Raw genomic sequence first — 23,837 nt, forward strand, 5'->3', positions numbered from 1 at the left:
GAGAGGAAGGGCTCTAGGCAAGGACAAATGTAGTCTTTCTAAAACACCAACCATGTGGCATATTTGGAAAAACATACAGAGTCCCACAGCATGGGATGGCTGAGTCTGGGAGGGCATTTGGTGTGACTCCTTGCTCAATCCAGCAGGGCCACCTGGAGCTGGCTGGCCCAGAACATGGGGAGAATGGATTTCTTTTTTAAACCCATAATGAGCAAAAAATGAAACAGAGGAATACTTGTGCATACACGTGCTTGTGCACACACATGAAAAATTACACAAAAGCTACAGTAGGGGATTTACTTGAAAACATATTGATTTCAATGTAATTTACCACTGAGTAACAAAGAGGTGATATCCTGAGAAAAATACACTTCACACAACTCTACAGGATATGAATCAATAGGATTTTTTAAAAATTATTTTATTGAAAAATTATTTCATTTAAAAAATTTTAGCATGTTGCGCTTGAAAGCAAATGTCTCTGAAAGTAAAGCATAAGTCTATGAAAGATGTTTTCTACAGTTTGCATGTCTTATCAGAATCTGAGATATATGATATCTATATCTGAGCTATTATATATCATTCCACTCTGCATTTTTCAAAATCTTGGTCAGAGAAACAACTGGAAGCCCTATGCCCATCACAGCTGTAACAACAAATCCAAAATCTTCACTACAATTTGATTTCAATAACTGAAATTTCCAGGTACCCAATGTATAAATTGTTATATTAATGTTAAAAGAATTGAATCTTTAAAAGGACAATGTTTGTGACACAGAAATTCTGATTTTTGAGAATGGCCCAGACTTAACTTTGAATTGCTCATAACATAACTTCCAGGTATAATTTTCCTACTCATCCAAATGGCATTCTGCTGAACACTAAACATATACTTTAAACAAAATCAAAATGCAAAATGAAATAATTATATTAAGTTATATGTAGTCTACATTTTTTATTTTAGGTCTCTTTCTTTTCACAAAATGTTGATGCAATCAAACAACACAGCTGTTAAAAACTAATGACATCTAAGGTCATGACGGATACCAAAATTCATTCCAATCCGGTGCAATCTTTCCATGTAAATATTTTTATTGGCATAAAATACAGGCCCTGTGTCCATAATGGGGGAAAGCATTGCAACTGTGGGCACAGTGAAGTTACAAGAACTGCAACTTCAGTATTACAGAGCAGAGAAACACTTATTTTATATAGACTGTCTTATATTACAGACATTTTTCATTGTGAATTGAGAGACTTTTTAAGCACAGAAGAGGGAAAAAAGATCAACACAATTCTAATAATTGAAATAATTGAAATAATTGGCCTATACAGAGGCAGCAAAGCTGAAATTTATGTCACTATTTGAAATGTATCCACGTCAGCAATGATCACAACCAGTGACCACATAAGCACTGAGAGACCCACAGAAAACAAATGCACATCTCTTAAGACATGCAAACATGCCTTAAACCACTGACTGTGCTCGAGTAGCAAAATCTCTGTCAACAGACTCACCAAAGTCAAAATGGGCATGAAAGGGAGCATGATGGCACCCTGGGCTTGGAGGGGCAGGAAGGTGTGACCCAAGCCAATCCCACCCACACGCAGGATTTCAGCACTGCCTTGCATCTAGGACTTCCATTTTGGCAGATTTTAAGAAACTTGTCCAATCTCCCTGCAGCAGGGAAGGGAACTGGTTAGTCTCTTCAGGGAAATTTTCAAATTGTGAACCCCAAGCCTGTTTCCTTTGAGGGTGGTCAGGTCATCATCTCTCACACCAAGAACCAGCTTTGTTTGGCAACACAGGCCCCATGGGTCCATTCCCAGGCCAGGGTTGGAAAGAAAAAACCTATCACATATCATATCTTCTAGAAAACTCCACCCTTTCCTTATCATACTTCCTTCCTAAACACATTGGAGATGAGCAAAGCTAGCAACCTGACCTAATTCAGGAATTTCTAAATGTTATGAAGTTTGCCATTACAAAATTATTTCATGTTTCTCCCTTATGGGAACTTATGATCAACCCCCTCTCAGTATTGGAAAAGGTTCTCTAATAGTCAGAACCAGATAAAAGTATTTGTTTTAAACCAAAGGCTTTCTCTGATTTTCATTTCCAATAATCTGTCTCTGTACTTCAGAGAGAGAGAAAAAAAAGCATCAAGCTGATTTGTGGTCAGAAAAAAACATACAGGAATCCAAGGGAAAAAGTGAATATTTTCTCCCTAAGGAAACATTGCTATTGTGTTTGTAAGAAGATATTTTGAAAATACAAATATGGAGAAATTATTATCATTTCAGAGGGAAGAAATTCACCACTTATCCAAAAACAAAGATACTTTCTAACATACTGAAATACAAAGGATTTTATTATTCCAATACAGATTTATACCACTAGGTCAGAATCCTGTTCAGCTTTGTTCTCAATTCCTTGTGTACAGAAAGGTAATGCAGAAAAAGTTACAAAGCTTTCTCCAAAGTAAAGGATGTGACCATACTGTAGCAGGGATGGAGACTGTTTCCAGAAATTCTTAAATATGCCTATAGGTGATCTTTAATGGCCAATCTTTAGTGATTTTCTGTTATCAGTGTCTTGGCAGACCTTTTCCAAATGTTCTGCAATCATCAGTTAGGGGCAGGCTGACCCCTGTAAATAATTGTGAGCTAAGAGAAGGCAACCACATTTGTCCAAGTCAGTACTTGCAGATAGGTACATGCAGCTTGCCATGTTTTATCTTTTTTTCCAGGATCATAAATTAGGATATTTTTTAGACTTGAGATACTGAAAGGTTCTCATTGCATCACTAAGGTATATAGGAATCCTTTCTGTGAGGACCTTATATAGAGAAATCCTCGAGCCTTTCTATGAAAGATATTAAACATTTCTTTTGACCTTAAAGCAGCTTTGTCTTAAAAAATATTAGTACTAGGAGAAACTGTGTTTAAAATACCATGTAAGCACTCTCTTCAGAAGATGGTGGCAAATTAGATGCAGTGATATGTTTCTTTGCTTTTATTGGCCTGGCACTACTTGTCAGCTTTACTGCTGTAGAAAATACAACTTGCATACAGAGAAAGCCACTCTTTCAAGTAGCCTGGAAAAATTCATGCTATTTATGATCTGAAAATCTCTAAGGATTGATAAAGAAGTTAGCATCATCCATTCTAATTATAGTTGCTAGGTGAAAGATCCTTAGGTTTTATAAAGTTGCAATAGAAAGAGGGATAAAAGATCAATGTGATGTTATTCTACTTCTACATTAAAGAAGATGACATGCTAGGAAAAAATAAGTTACTGAAGGCAACTACAGGAATATGACAAATGACAGAGACCAGAAAAAAATGTATCCACTTTCACCTCTTGGAAGCTACACAAATATTAAGGACAGAGATCACCCAAAGTCACAGGCATTGTTTGTGAAAATATAAAAGGCTCCACAAGCACAAATTAGATTGCAGAAAATGAATAAATTAAAAGACTGCACATGGCTGCACTTCTAAGGAAGGCCAACAGCTGCTACAGCAGCTCAGACAAAATCCAAAGGGATGCCTTCCAACATGCCAAAACATCTCCTTTCAAGGTGCATGAGAGAGAATGAAGCGATTTGAAAATGTAAATACACAAAAGGCCTTGTCAAGTAAGTTTACCCATAGTTGGTATGCTTTTGCTGAAAAACCTCCATTTCTCTGAAACCACATTCTACTTGAGTCTCTTCCTGTTTTGGATTAAGGACCTTCATCTTGCAAGGAAAGGGAGTTCCCTGTGGGAGCTGGGCCTTTAAACAACCAGATGCTGCTTGGCCTGCTACAATGAAGTGCTGTAGCCATGGCTAAACTTGGACCCTTCAGGGTAGGAAGCACCATGCTTCTCACAAAGAGAAATGACATTTTATAATTAGTTTATTTCCCACTGGGGAGGTTGTCCTCCTTAATCTGTTTCAGATGCAGAAACAGGCTTATAACAGGAACACAGTTCATGTGGATAGCCAAATCCCTAACACCAGAAAGACAAGGGCTATTTGAATCCACTGCCATGCACTGAGTCACTGAAATATGACCTATATCCCAAGCATGACTCAATAAGGACCTCTGGAAAACTCCAGCTCATAATAGTTGGCTTAAAGTGTCAGTGTAAACCATGAGAAATGAAGACAGGTTAACTTCTGCCCTGCTAAAACCTTCCTATACCCAAGGAAACATGGGGTATAGAGGCAGCTGGATATCCAGGGCTCTCTCTGGGTACCTTTCTCCAGCAGCTCATCTGACTTCAGACTCCTCTCAAGGATGGGAGCCAGTGCCCTAGAGGAAGTTATACACTTAGTGCTCTAGAGAAAGTTATTTTTCAGGGCTCTTTTCCTGACCAAATATAAAGCAACTCAAGTAGTAGTATACACCACTTCAACCCTACTTGTCTGTATTCTTGAGAGGGAGGGACAAGATGCCTGTTTAGATTGAGCACTGGGGAATCCCCCTGGTTGACATTTCCCATCTTAGATATTTTCCTTCTTCCAGCTGCAACAAATGATTCATATGGGAAAAAGAAAGTCAAGGGGAAAATTTCCCTCTAAAACTGAATGAGACCATGGGGAAAATTACATGAATATTTAACTGAGTCGTCAGCTTATGAAATGAAATACAGTTTGACATTTATCAATCCAGTTGTATGAAGGAACAGTGGAGCAGTTGTCACTGAAGTGACAAAAAACTAAGAAAGTACAGTCCTGGTTTAAGCTTTGACATTTGCTCAAAGTCAGTAATTTATAGGGGGAAAGCCATTCACATACTAAACTATCAAAAGAAACCAAACTCAAAGAGTGAACACCTAAATTAAACATGAGGTGTAAATGAGAGGTGAAAAGTTAAAAGCAAATGCAGCTCACCAGAAATCCATGCTGAGAAAACCCAAGGCAAAATGTGACCTGTACATCTACAAATATCACAATAAAGCTGATAGATTTCTTTTTTCCCATCTGGAAATTAACACTTATTTTTCTGGCTTGTGGGTACAACAGTGAAGGAAGAGAAAAAGTGTGTTACCTTGGATGTCATCATTGAAAGTGCAATACTTGTTACGGTACTTGTGCAGGAGGCGGAATGCATTGGCATTAGCAAAATCCTCAAACTGAATGAGGCAGTTCATGCCATATCTAGAAAAAAAAGAATGTATGCATTATGTTAGAAAAGTTTCAAAATTATACATTAAAAAGCTAGTAACATTTCTGGTCAGATTTTGAATACAAGTGAATACAATATAATGTGAATCATACCCTCAACATGTTTCTGTCATATTCATTATCTTTATGTTCTAATAGATTATTTAAAGTCATAATCATACTTCTAATAGCATTTACTCATTTCTAAGCTATGAATAGGAGATCAGTGGAAAAGGCCTTCTACCTCTGCAGACATCTCAACAGAAGTCTCCACTGAGCAATTACCTAGTGAACAAAAAAGGTCCCTCCCAACACAAACCACTCCATAATTCTGTGGTTGCATTTTTTGTTTTTTAAATTTGGAAACTCAAGACTCCTGGCACAATATTTGTATGTCAATACCTAACAAGTAAACAACTGCCCTCCTGTGCCAGTAAGGTTAGTGCTAAAACGAAAGTTAGTAAGAAATTGAACTAAATTAATATTACCACTATAGATCGTGGAAAGGTTTGGACTGGGATCATTTTGTTCCAATTCCCTGCCATGGGCAGGAACATCTTCCACTAGACCAGGTTTCTCTTTCTTCATCCAAACTTGCCTTGAACACTTCCAGGACAGGGCATCCATGGCTTCTCTGGGCAACCTGTTCCAGTACCTCACCACCCTCAGAGTAAAGAATTTCTTCCCAGTATCTAACCCAAGCCTACTCTCAGTCTGAAGCTGTTCCCCCTTGTCCTGTTACTACATGCTCTTGTAAATATTGTCCAGTCCTTATATGCTTTTTTGGTAGTACTATCTCTGGATTCTTTGTACACCAATCACATGTGGCATTTTCAAGTACTTTCTTACAACAAAAGTAAAAAAAAAACACAAAGCAATGAAAATATAGCTACAAAAACTACATAAAAACTGGAGTCAAGCTCACAGACATTTGCAAGAGGGCACGATCTCAACAACACACATCCTGATTGAGCTAAAGGAGGCTTTCTTTATTTGCTAACAGCACAAATCCATGAGAGACAGTCAAGCTGTCAGTTCATGCTTCATCCAGAAAAGCAATACATACATAGAGTGAGCAGTTCAGTGTAAATACATTAATTGAGTTTTTCTTTAAACCATACACGTGTTTGGCAACCACATTAAGCAAAGCTATCAGTATTTTTAAAAAAGACAAAAATTCCTGTGACTAAACTCATTTCCATGGAAAACACGTATTTACAGCTATATTACAATTAGCCAAATCTATGGGGATTCCACTGGCAGGAATGGTAAGCCTTGCTGAAAATAAATACATCTTCAGGTTTGATGGAAAAACCTGGCCTTCTTCAACAACATAATGACAGGCAACTGTTTAAAAAAAAAAATTGGCAAGTCCAGTACTGTAAATTACAAATGAGTTCAAGTAAAAAACTAGAGGTAATTTCAATAATTAATTTAAATTTCTAACCTGATTCAGTTTCTGACATAAATTTCTGTGATTCCATAAGGGTCCATGAACTGACAGTTGCATAATAATATGAAACTAATGAGATTATCACTCTGGAATCCTAGAGCTTGGTTATATGTGTTTCTTGGATGTCATTAGGCTGGTCTGTTTCTTTATTTTACCATATATAACATTCCATTTTCTCATCTGCATTTTATTTTTCTCTGTTTTCTTATCCATTACCTTTGTAGACAAAGACCAAAACTCCCTGTGAATTATATTAAAAGAGTGTCCCTGTAGAAAATAATCATCCTATACTGGGCACACTATCCATTTAATAATTCTCTGAGCCAGATATCGTGGCTGTTTAATTAAAATGGAAAAAATGCAGATAGTCTAACTCTGGGCATCAGAGATTATGGCATCACAGCAGAAAAAATTCTAACCTGCATTCTTACACATTGCATATGTAACACCTGACATCCAGGTAGAAACCTGAGACTTCAGTGCTGCACACAACCAGCAGTACCTCATAACACTTGTGAATTTTGAGATCTATGTTCTCAAAAAAGTCTAATCAAATCCAGTAGCTGGGTGCTCATGAGAGACAAGAAAATTTTGCACTGTTTTCCCTGCTTGGAGTATTCTTGTTCTCAAAAATACCTCTCAAAACAGATGAGATATACAGATGAGGTAGTACAAAATAGTTAATATCAGTTAATTTCATTCCAGAAAATTCCTTAGCAATAATGAATTGGCTACAAAGGTGCCACACAGTTCTGGAAGCAGTGACCATAGCAAAAGAACCTTCAATTCTTCTAGGAGCTCCACATCTTACTATTGCAATCACTTAAAGCAGAAAGTTGAGCCAAAGCCTAAACCAATATTTTCCTTCCTGTATCACTCTGCAATAACCTTCCACCCTTCTCACACTCTGATGAACAGTTTTGTTTTAGTGGCTCCACTATAAAGGGTAACTGCTTGGACGTACCCTTGTGGAAGCAGAATGTGTCCTCTCTGTTTGCACCTCATACCTTGCTGTCATTACATTCTGGTCCAGACACCAGTAATAGATTTGCTACAAACAAAATCATCACATTTAAAAAACACCATTCAGTAACTGTGGTTGACTACTAGAAGGGAGCATGTTGTTAAAAGACAGCAACTTCAGGTATGAAGGCTGTACAGTCAAAAAAAAGAAATGTGGTAGACATTCTTCCTCAGTGTGCAACCATAACAAATGCACTAATGAATTCTTGAATATTTTTGGGCTCTGGAAAACACTTCTCTGATAGCAATAGCTTGGCATGAGTCCTGCTTAGGACTGATGGAGTTTTGCAGACAAGTGTTTTGTAGCTGTGAATTCCTCTCTTCTGCCTGTTAAGGATGTGTCAATGCAGTAGCTGATTAAACAAATATAAATTGTCCCTAGAAAGTGATAATCCAGATCACTGTTTCCACTTGTAAATCTTGTTTTGCCACCCATGTGTACTCCAAATTTAGATTCCTGCTCCAAGTCACACAGGCAGTCTGAATCAGGATCCAACTGGACAGAAATTCAAAGCCATATTTCCTTTGTTTTGTTATGAAGAGAAAATGCAGACGAGAGGTGGCAAGCTTGCAACATGATATTTGTCATCAAGTACGGGAGGCAAATGCTGGACAATGGATTAAAATGAACCATCCCACCGAATAACATGTGGTTGCCAAAAAACAATGTCTCCAATACTTCTCCCAATTTACAACGTATTTTTTGTGGCAGTCTTGGCTAAGTTTTCCCCATTTATAAGTAAATTTATATTCAGTTGTCTATGACAGCAATGTTAGTGCTCCAAATAATTCTACAGAGTACATCTTTGTGTAACATGTTGGAGAAAAATGTTCACAGCTCTATAACCATCCCAAATATACAGTATGAGTATTTTGGCAACTCAGTGCTCTTAAGACCTCAACAGGGAAAACCCTCAAGAATCTGGCTTTTGGTGACAGTGGGAACTATAAAAATTTAGGTATCATTTTGAATTCAAACCATATGATCAGTAAAATCCATGCTTACTTCTACAGCTAAGACGTTTTTCTGGATGTATATTTGGATCACTTGTTCTTATTGCCAGCCATTGTTTTGGAAACCTTCCTAAAGGAACAAGTGGTTACTTTTTAGGTTTTTAGAGCTTTCAAACTCCTATTTGACTTTTTTTTTTTTTTTTTTTTTTTTTTTTTTTTGTGCATACATGCTTGGAACTGAAAAAGCCTTAGAAACCCTCAGAATTGGTTGCTGCTGCCCATTCCTAAAAGGAGCAAACCCGAGTGATAGCAACATTGGCGCTGTGTTCCTTGCCTTGTGCATCATGCAGCTGCCCTGCCAGCCAGAACCATTTATAGTGCACCAGCACAATGTGGAAATTATCCCTTCCTCCCCGCCCCAAATGCTGTAAGCTTGCTCATTACCATGTACCCCACTGCTCAAAACAGATTTAAAGCATGAAGAACACTGCTACAAACTCCTCTTTGTGCTGGGCTTTGCCTGGATGCCTTCCTGCCCTCCCTCCTAACAACTCTTAGGACCTGGGTGCCTTCTCCTCCTCCTGTCCTCCAAGCTATCCCTAACTTCATTTCACAAGGCAATTAAACTGCTGAAATGAGGTCATACATCCACCCCAGCACCTCTTTTGTAACTCACTGCTTAAATTAAATGCAATTTGAAGGAGGGGGTTAGAGCTTTGCACAACAAATGCTACATACATATTCTGTGGAAAAGGTGGCCCAGATGAGATACCCTCCAGCAAGCACCCCAGCCCCTCTGCAGCAGATGGTTCTACTCATGCTGCCTCTCCAACAGCCTGATGTGCTACAGCTGCACAGGACAAAAATCTGTCCAAGGTGCGCTGAGTCTAGCCAGTTCTACAATGCAAATACCTTCCCAGAAGAGGTATCATTAAATTACAAATAACTTTCTCTGTCCTGAATTGGACCAGCAAGTCAGACAGGACATCCTTGACAGGAAGAGGTTTTCTAAAGAACTTAATAGAAACTGTCAGCATAACTGCTTTCCACATGAAGGACTTTTTAGAATTCCTTTTTTATTCCCCTGTAGGCAACCACTGGTTTTATTTTTGCTACAAAAAGCATGTACTTTCATAGGGCTATTTTTCATAGCAATTTTTTCCTTTTCCAAACCAATCCTTTCCTCAATGATCTCAGTAGGCACGGAGATGTGGGAGATGGTATCATTTAGCACCCACCCTAGTACCAGCAGCAGACCTTCATTAATGTTCTCTTAAGGAATAAAATTATACAAAAGGTTTCCATATTACTGTTCTCTGGCACTGTACCAGTGCTTCTAGCACTCTTCTGCTTGCTCTTTCCCTGTCCTGAACAAATTTGGTATTCATTTCCATGGCCTTTCTATCCCAGGAGTAGTGAGGAAAATGGGCTGGAGATGGCTCATAATTTTTTTCCTTTTTTCCCCCAGCCAACAGCTCTGCTACATGTGTGGACTTCACAGCCTTGGGAATAGAAAGGCTTAGGAACAGAGCTCTGCTCATTTAGGAACGTCTTGAGGGTGGTGGTCCTAGATGTTGTTCATAAGCAGAGAAGCAAAACCAGATTCTCTGCCCACAGACAGGCCCTCTATACATAAAGGGCTTCTCTTAAGACAAAAGGTAATTAAATAATAAGCTTTTGTGGTATGCTAACAGAAACACTTGCTACAAGAAAAGGATAGTTGCTGGTTTTAACCTAATTTGCCATCAGCCATTTATGTGGTGGCATCACATTGTAGCAGTGACGACTTGCCCTTTAAATTGAAACCTTTCAAAGTCCATTCTACTGAAACAATAAATTGACAACAGTTCTAAACATACCCACTCTAAGTTTTTGTGCATTTTCAAAGTCTGCTTAAGGATTAATAAAGATGCTCATGAGTGAACTAGATTTATTCTACTTCATTACCTGATTGAATTAACTCTTAAATGTCTTAGGATTATGATATATAGATGATATAGACATAGCTATAGATATAGATAAATAATACATAAAGTAATATATAAAGGCTGCAAAAGAAGTAAGTTATCACATCATAAAATTTTACTTCCTCTTGTTGCAAAACAGCTTTTTATTTTTTTATTTTGATATTTGTTCCAAAGTATAGCACACAACAACACTGTCAGGAACTGGGCTGGATTGTAACTTAGATCTTTCCAATTCATATGTATAGACTTCCATAACAGAATTAGGGAGGGTGGTGTGAATGAAGTATGAATGGAAATGTGTGCATTACTGGAAGCAGCTGCAGAGCTGAAAACACTGCGTACACAGATAACAAAGAACAAAGCCAACTGAAGGAAAATTTAAAATGTCTCATTTACATCATGATGTAAATGATGAATATAAATGAAATTTACATCATGGTGTGGCCTGAGCTCTGGTAAGGCCATAGCAAAGACACCTCTAGGACCAGGACCCTGCACCTTGAAAACAGCAGTCCCTAACACAGCACATCACCTGTGTCACTCTTTATCCTACAGGCACAGCAGGAAGTCATCCTGCAATCTGAAGAAATTCAACATGAGGACATAGAGACACAAAAAATTTGTGGAGGCTGAAGTGAAAAATACCCTGAGGCACAATAAGCATGCCAGCACAGCAGCTGGATCTTAAAGGCATAGAAGACCTATACAAAATCAAATCTATCACCACTTATCACCAGAAGCCCAGAGAAAACATTGAAGACTTGACATTGAAGGCAAAGGTGCCTTGGCTGTCACTCATGAGCAACCCAAACATGCTGATGCTTTGAATATATAGGTGTGAGACTGAATAATAAAATCATCTTTTTTGGACACTCTTAACATAAATTCACCTCTCTGTTCCATAAAAGGTTTTACTGAGTGCTGTTAATTCAATTTCCTATGGTGGATTGTGTCAAGTTGCCCCCTCTCTGCTGTGAAACAGTCCTCTCAGCAGGAAGGTGGATGGATGATGCAGTACTGAGATACAGCATCATGCACATTATACAAATAAATTACACTTTTGAAAGTTCACGTAGCCAGACGTGAGCCAAACTCTTGGACTCAGTTCTTGACTTGCCCAAACATCAGCCCCAGCAGATCAGATCACTGCCATGGAAAAATACACCACACAAACTTCCACAAATGCAGAGGTGTGAGGACTTGCCTAACACTCAGGTTAAATCTGAAGAGGAAGAAAACCATATTGTAAATGTTGATAGTTTCCCTCCTTAGGGAAAAAAATGGTTCCATGTGAATTTGAAGTAAACAACAAATTGAATTACTGTGATGGTTTCTCATGAATTTGTACTGGTGCACTTGCTACCTGATCCTGACCCCACCTAAGTAAAAAGTAAAAACTCTGGGAGCCTGAAAATATAATTCTACTTGTCTCCTAGCTATTCTACTGCTTTTTCCAGCGTTACCACTTAGCTGATTTAACTGTGACTTAGACCAAAGAACAATCTCAAATTACCTTCAGTTTTATATTCACTTAAAAGAGATGAGTGCAGATTTGAAACAGATGACCTGAGATATTTCTTTTTTCTTTTCAGTATCTTCAATTCTTCTTTAGAGACTTGGCATTGTGATACTTTTGGCTGAGGAAAGGAATGGTACTGAACAGATGGATTGGTCGAGTGTCTGAGCAGAATAAATCAGAAAAACAGAGAATCAAGAAAGAAATCCATCTCAGCTGAAAACAGTAAGTAGTTTTATTCCTCATGAATCTTTAGCTGTTGCTAAAGATGTGTGTCTCTTCTTGCCCTCCCAAAAGATAGAGTGGTCTTTGTTAAATGCTTCAAGCTTAGTTTTTAAATTTTAATTAAATGGCTTTATGCTAAAGCAAAAAAGAACTGTTTTTATCCAAAAAAGAGCACGTAAAATGCATTACACTTTGATAAGTCATCCTACACAACTTGAAATCATTTGAACCTAGCTTCAAATGGGTGTTTCCTGGTTACTCTATGATTACAATCTTTAAAAGTTACTGATTATTATAGTCTGGTTCAGATTGTCAGCAATGTTACTTTGCCAAGAAAAATACCATAAAGCCACAATTCTGTGGTTTGCCCTGGTGTTGGTATGCACCTGCACACCCTACAAAATAGATTTTTAATACTCTAAATTTTGCAAAAGTTATCAAAAAGAAGTAAGTACAGCAGCACTTGAACAGTGGTCAACAACTGCACAGGAATGGTTGTCACAAGGAAGTACTCTACAGATCTTTTAGTATGAAAGATATTGTGCTACATATATTACTATTCATAATTACTGTGATCAGTGGAATCATTTATTCCAAGAAGCCTGGATTGCTAAATCCAGGCAAGAGATGTTTCTCTGGACAAGTTCTCAGATTTCTTTACGAAAATGAGAGCTGCCCTTGGAAAAGGTAAAGGTTTCAATTTGGCAGTACAAATTAGTTGTGCATTGATTGTGTGTGGCATTTTGCTCATACAAGATGCATTTTATTTTCTTGAGAATGAACCTTAATATATTCACTGCTCAGACAGTAACTTTTCTGCTTTTCCCACTTTCCAAAAAAATTCTGGATTACAGAGGAAAAAAATTGTTGGCTGATAATTCTACACTGGAAAGTTTCTAATAATTTTTAACTCTATTTCTTTAACTGAATCTAGTAATAGTATTTAAAGATACTACTTTAATAAAGCCTAATTTATTAAGGTATTTACTTAAACATATGAGAATTCCAGATTGGGTCCAGAGGACTGCTCCTTTGCTTTAACTTATGTGCCTGTTTTGAAGCCTCAGTGAATCAGGTCTGAGTGATTTATGGCAAATGCAATGGCTTTTTGGAAAAGGTTTTGTATCTTTTGCCAGAATCTAAAGATTGCTGAATAGTCTCAGGAGGTTGAACCAAGATGACTGCACTTCTGTACATATTTGATTATATTTGTGTGAGATTATAGGTATTTTTCCCTAAATAAAAGAGGCAGCTGGATGGCCAAATTAGTAGAAAGCCTGGGGCAGCACATCTGCTCTTTCCCTCTGCTACTTAAGATATAATGAACAGATGGAAATCTCAATTCCAGCACTGACAGCCTTCATCTTGACTGTTAAAAAGGCAAAAAAGTAATGAGCTTTCAGAAATGTCAAAAGGAGGTTGTAACAGGAATACTTAAAGTATTTCTGATAGATTAAATACACTCCAAATATTTGTATTGTTTGATCATTTATGAAGCACACATCTCCCTTTCCAAGTTCTTGATGGTGTTTTTTAAGGCATTAAAATATCTTAAATACCTGCAATAAAAATTATACTTGAGAGAAGAGAAGCATATTGGAAGCTAGACTGAAGAAATGAAGATTGTAGAATTTTAAGAAAAAGGGATCTTACTGTTTTCAAAGCATTATTTAGACAGCATACTGTTTGACTTGAGGAACTGTGACTATTACAGTGGAACATTACAGAACCATGGAATGGCTGAGGCTGGCAGGCACCTCTGGAGATCATCTGGCCACCCACCCACTCAAGCAAGGTCAGTGGAAGCAGGCTGGGCAGGAGCACATCCAGACAGCTTTTGGAACATCTCAGGGACAGAGACTCCACAACTTCTCTGGGAAAGCTGTACCAATGTTCAGTCACACTGACAGTAAAATGGTTTTTTTTCAACACTGAAATTTCTCTTACATTTAAGTAAGATGTTTGTGTCTTATTTTCTCTTGTCATGTCATTGGGCACCACTTACAAACAGCTTGGCTCAGTCTACTTTAAACCCTGCCTTCCAATATTTGTACCCATCCATGAGCTGCTGCTTCACTGGAATAGACAGCCCCAGCTCCCAGTCTCTCCTGACAAATGTACATTTATAAACCAAGGATCAAAACTGAAGGATGTTACTCTGGATTTAAAAAAAAAATAATTAAAACCATAGCTAATGAACATATGCTATTGCTCAGCAACTATCACGGCCAAAAAAGTTTACATAAATAAGGGCTGATCAGATAAGGGATTATCAAGTATAGTTAGAGCAATCATTATCAAGTACGGATAGAGCAATCTCACCTTTCTATTTTTTATAGTATAAATAGCACTATAATGACCATATCTGATATCTGGAATTAAAGATTTAAATATCAAACCAAATTGATTCTAACCAAATGCCTCATTTTATGTAGAAGGCCAAACTAGCTTACAAAGTGCTTTCTGTCTATAAACTTGTAATACACTGAACATGGCTAAAAACTGTTTAAATAACATAGAACTCCAAACATTTAATTAAGCTGATATGCTCAGCACTCTGTGTGATGACTGAAAAGGGCTTACAAAAGGTAAGTTTTGAATGGCAATCTGAAAAAAAACTAAGAAAAGTTGCATTGCAGATGTAACAGGGGAAGTTATTTCACATTAATGGAAAAAACCCCGAAATCCTCCTAAGTAAAACATGAAAAAATGAAAGGTAGCAGAGCTGCATAACTAAAGCAGAGATGAGGTAGAGGTAGCAATAAAGCTGTGTAGAACCACGAAAGAACAAAAACTATTTTTGGTATAGGAAAGCCAATAAAGACATTTTCTCCAGAGGAAGTGTGAAGACAGCGCATCAGAGGCAGAGGAGTTTGGCAGCAATATTTGGACCACCTGGAAGGAAACTCAGTTTGTATCACAAAGGCCAGAAAGTACTGTAATCCACAAGGGAGAACATCCAAGACTATAAATGTTTTGGAATTCTATTTCAGTAAAACATAAGCACATAGAAGAACTATTCCCAGGGAAGGACATCAGAGGCATCCTACACAATCTAGGGAGATGGAGAGCATTGTTACTTCCTTGGAGAAGATGGATGGGTTCAAATAGCATTGCTGCTGCCATTTAATTTTCCAGCTCAGTGCTACTCAGCAGAAATTAAATGTTAATAAAAATAGGTAATATTTACAGTGCACATCATAAGTAAGAGACCCCAAACCAGATAACATTATAGAAATGAATGTAAGCATGTGTTCAACCAAACTCTTCAGGTCCTGGAAATGGTGACCTGCCATTCCTCAGACAGCTTTCTTCCTTCTTTCTGCCCTTCCCTGAGCAGATATACAAAACAGTGAAAATCTGGATTACAGCTCTCGTACCTTGCATCATTGTAGCAGTATCAGACACTCTCTAAAGATAAAAGCACCAGACACTTTTGGCCACAAGATTACTATCCTATATTAAAAAGCTTTTCCAATCAGCTCTGCAAGTGAAACTACAAGCCAAGTTAATAAATGCACATTTAATCTACAGCAGTAGGCATCAGCAAGCTAAATGAAGTCATTATCTTTCAGAAGAAAATAAAATTTAATAGAAGTTCAGAAGGGCTTCACAGGCTTTACATAGTTGCCTTTAAGCACAGTTCTCCTAGACTTGTGGTGATTGGCAAAGAATTGGAGCACTTCCCACTCAATTGTGGCACATTTTGCATCTCCCTTAGCCCACATGGTTTTCTGAGCAGTCACATCAGTATTACAAAAACCAATGCTTGGTTGCTCTCTGATTTCACATGTGATGAGTGATTTAAGTTTTTCTGGACCAGGAAAGGAGTGGTTCACAAATGAAAAAAGCTCTGAAACTTTCTTAGATCAATGACCACATAAAACCAGTTCAGAACTAATCAGAAGTTTTTAAACAAAAATTTGTCCTTAAAAAATTTGGTATTATGTAAAGGTAAGAAAGAAAACAAAACAGAGAGAATACTTTTCTTAAGTACTCAAGTAATTATTGTTTTGAAAATACTAACCAGAATTCAGGGGAAATTCCCATTTTATTACTACAAGCTAAACACATTTTTCTACTTTAGTGATATAGTTTACACAAGTCACAATGTTCAACACTCCACACAAAGAGTAAAGCTTCAAAGATTAACCAAAACTCCTTTAATGGCTCTTCAATACTCCAAAAGTTGCCAGTACTGTTAATATTTAAACAAAGTCAAGACTTCATGTATTAACTTCAAAATCACTCCTAATTGGATTTTTACTGGGGAAAAATTGAAGGAATGTTTATGAACCTTGCCACAGAAGTGGAATACTCAAGCTCAATAAAATGGTATATTTATAAGGGTAATGTTTTTCTCAGAAGTCATCATAAAGAAGTAACAGCTTCTCTTGCTTTCATTGCAGAAACAGAAGCTTTCTGGAATCCCGAGAGAAAGGAAAAGTATGAACATTGTATTTTACATTGAAAAACTGGCAACACTTCCAGCTCACCTACACTGGACATATTATTACCACCTGTGCTACTGGCTACAGTTACTCTTTATCATCCTGAATTTAGTTTGCTTAAAAACTGTCTTTGAAGTAGGTTCAAACCTTTCAGTCCAAACTATCTCCCTGGTAAATTTATATTCAAATATTTATTAAAAATGACTGGGAAAAAGGTTAATTGGAGATTAAATTGAGTGTCCCAGAAGTGTTTTAACTCTATTTTATTTTAAACAGGTGGTTAGAAGTTCTAAATGGCTCCTCCTCATTGTCTCAAATATCTATGATCCTGGGGATTATATCAGTGATCTCAAAAGAGCACTGTGCAAAATTATAGCTCTTATAATCAGGGACTAAGTGAGAAAAGGAAATGGCTGCATGCTCCTCAGAACTGTTTATAATCCTCTGCTAAGCCAAATAATACCTATCCTTTACACACTGTTATTTACACTTTCCCCAGGGAACATCAGACGTGCACCAAATGGTCTCCCCCATGTCTGTCACTGGGTGAAGGAAGAAATTAATGTTTAAGATATTATTTTGCATTATAAGGGCAGCACACTGAGATGCACTTTTGCTCAGATTTTATTTCAGGATGTTTAGAACATAATAGCACATCTAAACAAAAATCCTTGGATAAGGCTGTGGCATATTGACTTTGCAGAATACATTTATTTCAGATTAGCTGGCTCAAATACCACCTACAGTGGACTGCAAAGGTAGGATGTACTAAATAGTTAAAAAGAAGATTTTTTATTGTTTTTCTAAATTCTATTACTAACATATTATTTGCTTTTTATATATAACTCACATATACCTTGTATTTTTCAATATAAATTCAACAAAAAAAATTGCCTATACTTTAGAGGACTTGTTAAATTGCTTTTTTGGACATGAACTGTTGGAATTCTCATTCAATTTAAATATCATTGAAGATACACTGAAACTAGATCCAGGTCACACCTTTTTAGGATTGGAGGGAAGGAAAGTTTTATACTCATTCCAGATTCTTTTTTTGGTGTTGGACACAAAAACTTTCTGTTAATTGTAATTACTGGTAAATTCTATTACTTCTATGATCCAAAATCTTTAATATATACATGTACTCCAATGACTTCAGAAAATTGATAGGCATGTTCAGGTTACCTTGCCCAAAAGAATGTATCTTGGATACTTCAGTAAGTCCATTGCTCATGATATATTGATGAGAGATCCATCTGCCTTTTAAGATTATTTAATGTTCCTTTTCATTAGCCAATAAACTGATTTGTCATCTTCATTGTCTAGTGAATATTGAAATGTTCACATCCATAATTAGAATTAGTTGGTCTACTTGAGTACTCATTATTTGTGTGTATTATATGGAGAATAGTGTAGCACCTACTGAGAGGAGTTTAAGAGTGCCAGTTAATGCAACTTTTCTGGGGTTATTTGTTCACAAATCTATAGAGTTGGATTCTCCTGCTTCCTAAGACTACCCTGCATCCCAAAAACACAGAACCTTAAATCACAGAAGAAATCAAAAACTTTGCTTGCAGAGATGAATCATTGTGTCACTTCATGCAAGCCAGAAACTTAACTTCTGAGTAAGGAAAGAGTATTTAATAGGTTTTGCAGAAAAAGTATGTGCACGTGGGGAAAAAAAGCAAAGTATTCTACTCCTATGCAATGTCTACCCTATGCAATGAATTGCATAACAAAGAAAATCAGGGTTTCTTTTTCTTTCTGCAATGCTTTCTTGAGAATAAATGAGCTCAGCTTGAGCTTCCTTAGCATGCCAATTATTGTTACATATCATAAAGCAGAGCTTTTGATTTGTCTGTCTACTTCCTGTGACTGTGAGTTTTCTGAAAGAGGTCTGATAATGTATTTATAGCAATAGATTACATAGTCTAAAAATGTAAAAGGTTAATTATGCTTATTCTATGTTAATAATACTATCTATTTCTTTCAACCACACCTCTCTGAAAGCTATTTTTCCTGTCACTTAATACACAAGAGCTTTTAAAGGCTATGTTCAAGTGATGCAAAGCACAGAGCACCCACAAAAGCCCTGTGTGACAACACTCTCAAAATGCTTTTTTTTTTTTTTTGCAGAAATGTGGGGAGGAAGCAGAAGGAAGATATTACAATCATTTCTCTTCCAGTCATTCAGAAGCAAAAATACATCTGCACAATCACTGTCCTGGGAAGAAATGCTTGCATGGGGAGTTTTATGAAGAAATATGAGTTAATAGATTGAATAATGCTTCCACACCTTGTACAGTATCTGAAGAATATCTAAATGTGCATGTTCACATTCACTGTGGCATTCATCAATCCAAAGATCCATCCCTCACTTGCTAATTGTAGTTCAGTGGATGCCTACAATCCATAACACACTGAATATAATCAGAATTATGCTGTGAAATGATATTCCTCTACTGTAAATTGTCATGTACTATCAAAGAATCTCATCTGGGTCCCCTTAATGATAAAGTTCTTGCTGATAATTTTTCTTGTTGCACAAGATAGCTTAGAGCATGGTATCTGTATTTCCCCTTGGTCCTCAGTCTCCAAATTCCACCTTTGTGGGACAAAGACAGGCTTAGATCTTGGTTCAAATAATGTTTTTATTTGCTGGTAGGCTCTAGTAGCTAAAAATATAAATAGGGTCAGAATGATTATATCATAAGAGTTGTTCATACTGGCAGGGTCATCAGTATATTAAAATTTAAAAAATAATAAAAAAAACCAACCAGAAAGTAAATAGCAAAGGTCTCTTCTCACTGCTAATAGACAAAAACCAAAAACTGTTTCCTAAGTCTGTATCATATTAAATCATGTGCTCAAGCAATGCAAAAGGTAATGAAAAAACCATTGCTTCCAGTTCAAGGAGCTATGAAAGGCTGACAAAAATGGCAGAAAGAGTGGCAGGAAGGAGAATAAGTGTTACACTTTGAAACTGCTTATTTACTTAATTGTACATTCCATTGAAACATTCCATTTAATAGATTAAAAGGGTAGGCTATTATAATAGCAACCATCAGGAAATACCTGAATATCTCCTACAATGTACTTTGCATTTTCATAATTAATTTTTGTGAGCAGCAATAATCAGCAAAAATTAAAATCTATGTGATTTATATTAATGAAAATAATGAATTGTAAAATGTATTTTTCACAAGCTTTAGGAGAGCTGCCATCTGACCCCAATTATTTAATGAAAGGATGACCAGCTGAACATGGAGAGTGCTGTCAGTAGGGTATTACACTACTATTGAACCTCCCTGTTCAGGGTGCTGGAGGAAACTCCTCCAGGATTCAGGAATATGTTTTCTTACACAGAAACCCAGCCAACTTCTTTTTGTTTTCATTTATCTCAAGGCTCTGACAGGCAACAATAAACTGAATTCAGCCAAAAATTAGGATCAGATGGTGAACTGACATCAGTTCAAACTTCTCTCAATCTGATAATGACAGCAGGAAAAAAGTCTCATTCTACATCTCTCCCCTATATGATTAGGAAGCTAGATCATCTGGACCAAGACATGAGCTACTGTAGTCAGGGGATACATTTTTGTTGTTGAATTTATTCAGTTTCTCATTCAAAAGCTCATAGGACATTAACACAAGGATGGATTTTTCGTCAGGAAACGTATGTCCATTACACTGCTTCCCTCCCCCACTTCCTTCAAAAAAAGCCAGGAAAGATGTACAATAACTGTAGCTGCCTGCAAAGTCTCTTCCCTAGAGATGGGAATAATGAGCTCTTGGAAATGTTTAAAGTCTACTAAATACAAAAAGCATCTAGCAATGATCTGGTAAAACAGTTTTAAAGCCATGAGAATCCACTCAATATCTCCAGCACTATTATTTTTAACTGAAAAACTAGGACTACAGCCAACTTTATACTTCTGGAATTATTATTGTTTTATAAATTTATACATATATACACACATATGCATCTTTTAAAATATCTAAATTTCCTGGCATTGCATATAGACAACTAGGGCTTTAAATCTTCACAAAATTCAGCTCAGTAATTAAGTCCCCACCCATCTCTAAATATTTGAAGTATAGATGTGTCCAAAACACTTTCAGTTACTTTCTTTTTTTGAGCCATGAAAAAAAAAAAAAAAAAAAAACAACCAAACTCAAAAGCATATTAAGATTTTGCAAATTCATAAACACTATATAATTTCTTGGAAGAGTGGTAAAAGATTGTCTCTAGGGATTCCTTCAAGAACCTCATGGTTGGGGGCATGCATAGTGCTGTGAAAATAGTTAAAACATTTAAATACAGTGAAGTAAACTTAGCTTATGCAGTCAGAGTTGTTGTACAATGGCTGTGATGTACCAGCTATTGCACAGCATAAAGACTAATAACAGACAAACACTACAAAGAACAGCCCTGGATGTCCATTTGGGAACTTACAGGTGTTGTTTCTTATCCTTCAATCACCAACAAAGGCTAGAAGCATCACAACAGTTATCTGACACTAGCCACATGCCCAGAGGTGGGCTCTTAGATGTAGCACTCAGCAGCAAAACTTTTCCAAGGCTTGGCTCGAGTTTCCAGCAAAAATTCTCGAAAACTTCTAAAGCCATGAGCTCCAAATGAAAATCTTCCCTGTGAGGATGAGTGACACTGTGGCTTTTACTCTCTCCTACAAAGGTCTCCTTGTCAGCTCTCAGCTTTCACATCTGGTCCAAAAAAATCTCTATTGCCTTTTTTTGTAGCTTCAAAGTACTTTAAAGAAAGACTTTCTTAACACCAAAGTGGTTTTAGATGCTGGAATCTCACATTTTTTCTGTGTTCTGGTGGTGTTTGCTTGGTAGAATTTGAACATAGATCTAGTAAGTGTTGCTGAACAGGACAGCCTGTATCTTTATGTCAAGGGACAAACAACTTCTCATAGAAGTACAGGGTATGCCCCAAGCAGGACTATCTGGAACATACCAGAACTCTGAAAAAGCCAAGTTTTCAAACTGCAGAACCACAAACAAATGATAGAATCCATATTTAATCCACCATTGAAGTCTCTTCAGAAAGTTGCACAATAAAAAAGTGAAAAATACATACTTCTTTCAACACAGAGCCAAAGCTCACAGAAAATAGAATAGTTTCAGTTGAAAGGGACCTATAGGAATCACTTACCCTAAGTAATCATTTATTCTATGATTACCTATGATTATGGGCTGACCATAAGGCATATTATTAAGGCCATTGCCCAAAAGCCTCTTAACCTTGACATAATGTGCTTCTCTTTTGTTCAAGAGATAGCTAGGAAATACAATAAAGCTTGTTGGTGTAGAAGTAAGGCTGTGCAAAATATAATGTTTATCTGGATCCCTCTGAACAGATTACCTCTGCATGCCACTACCTGACCAGAGCAGATCTAACTGGAAGAGACTGAGCAAGCTGTGAAAAAGCAGGCTGCAACTCCTGCATGGTTGATGGTTGAACCAGATGGCTGTTATATGGAAAACAGGTGTGATCTGTCACTGGAAAGAACAGATCCACATGCAAAAAAAGAAAAAAAAGCACGTGGAGCAAACCTGACTTGCCCAAATACATTCTCATCTCTTTACAGTAAAACTCACTCATAATGACAATATGCTTTTGACCATAATTTAGTGTTGCAGGATTAATGAAATAACATATATTATCTACAAAAACAATCCCCAAGTTATCACTTTTAATATTTGTTTAGTAATAGGGTATGTGACTACAAATATTTTGAAAGGCTATATAGCAGATTTGGAATTATACCAACAAAATTAATAGTAGTATAGGAGCAGTCCTTGAGACAGTAGGATACGTGGCGAAAGTTCTAAGTCTGTATTCACCACACAGCCTTTTTTTGGCTATTTTGCAGAATTTAAATCATAAACAGATGTTTGTGGAAAGAAACTGTCTCCTCTTTCTTACATACAATGTATTAATCACTCTAAAATAAGACTATAAAGATAGTATCTTGCTGAGTCCTTTGTACTTAGCAATGTTACTAAATACTTAATGTATGTCCCATTTGAGACAAAGCTTAAGAAGCAAAATTTTAGATGCATCAGTGATCTACAAAAACAGTTATAAAAACTACTTAAATATTTCTTATTTTTAGTGGGGATAAGGAAGTATTAATGAAGCTGAAAAGCAGCAGTTGTTGCTTATCATCTGTTTATCCCTGAATAAGGGAGGGGTGGGAACTGTAGTGTGCCATGATGGAACCAAGCAAGGAACCAAGGATGTGGGACATACATCAGCCAGCCAGAGCATGACAGCAGAGACAGCAGAAGTTAAGAGATCATGAAACAAAGTAATTAAATAACCCAACCCATAGATCAAGAAAACCTTAGAACTGCAAATCAGCAACCCAGGAAGATATTAAAGAGAGAACAGCTGTGACATAGAAGGATTAGAAGTAATTATAGGTGGTAATAAAAATGGTGAGAATATGGGGTAGGATTAGAATTAAACAAACTTATCCTCAGAGAAGTGGAGTTCATTTTCTTATTTACCACAGAGGTAGGGTGCTGCCATGTTAAGCAAAAAACATCCAAGACACATCACACCAGACAAGATTACTGTCTTTAAAAGCTCCTATCCCTGTCCCACCAAGGAAGGAAAAAAAATCAAGCAGACCACAAATAATTGTGTCATGACATTGAAAACCTAACTGAGTTCTATACCATATTAGGGGGGAAGAAAAATCATTCTGACATCAGCTGGTCTATTACAGCTGCTTGAATCAAAAAAATGTGGCAAATTACTTTTTTTAGTCTGGTTTTGGTTTGGGTTTTGTAGATGCCTTCACTATTCTTAATCCACAGCATTACTGGTATAGAAGTTGCAGTACTTTAGTGGTGGTGTAAACTTCTGAGTGGTGGACCCTCACTCATCATGATCCTTGCAGCCAGGAACCTCAGTTTAGAGAAGAAAAGCCATAACCCACTAGTGGTGTCACACAGCACATGTAAGAGGAAAGCATACAAAAGAAGATTCCAGATTTTTCCCAGCAGAGGACTCTCTCTTATTACATCCTCTTTCTGAGGGTACAGCACTCATGCTTG

The 23,837-nt window shown here is 37.0% G+C and overlaps 1 protein-coding gene across 2 annotated transcripts in view; it reads right to left on the reverse strand.

The window, feature by feature from the left end:
• The window catches only part of ME1 (malic enzyme 1), a 150,559-nt gene that overhangs the window by 31,478 nt on the left and 95,244 nt on the right, over positions 1-23,837 (reverse strand). For both annotated transcript variants that reach the window (XM_079327104.1, XM_079327105.1), the window contains exon 7: positions 5,041-5,150. In XM_079327104.1, the coding sequence (XP_079183230.1) occupies positions 5,041-5,150 (110 nt within the window). The remainder of the gene's footprint in view (positions 1-5,040; positions 5,151-23,837) is intronic.

The sequence above is a fragment of the Erithacus rubecula genome, assembly GCF_903797595.1.
Source record: "Erithacus rubecula genome assembly, chromosome: 2".
Lineage (NCBI taxonomy): Eukaryota > Metazoa > Chordata > Aves > Passeriformes > Muscicapidae > Erithacus > Erithacus rubecula.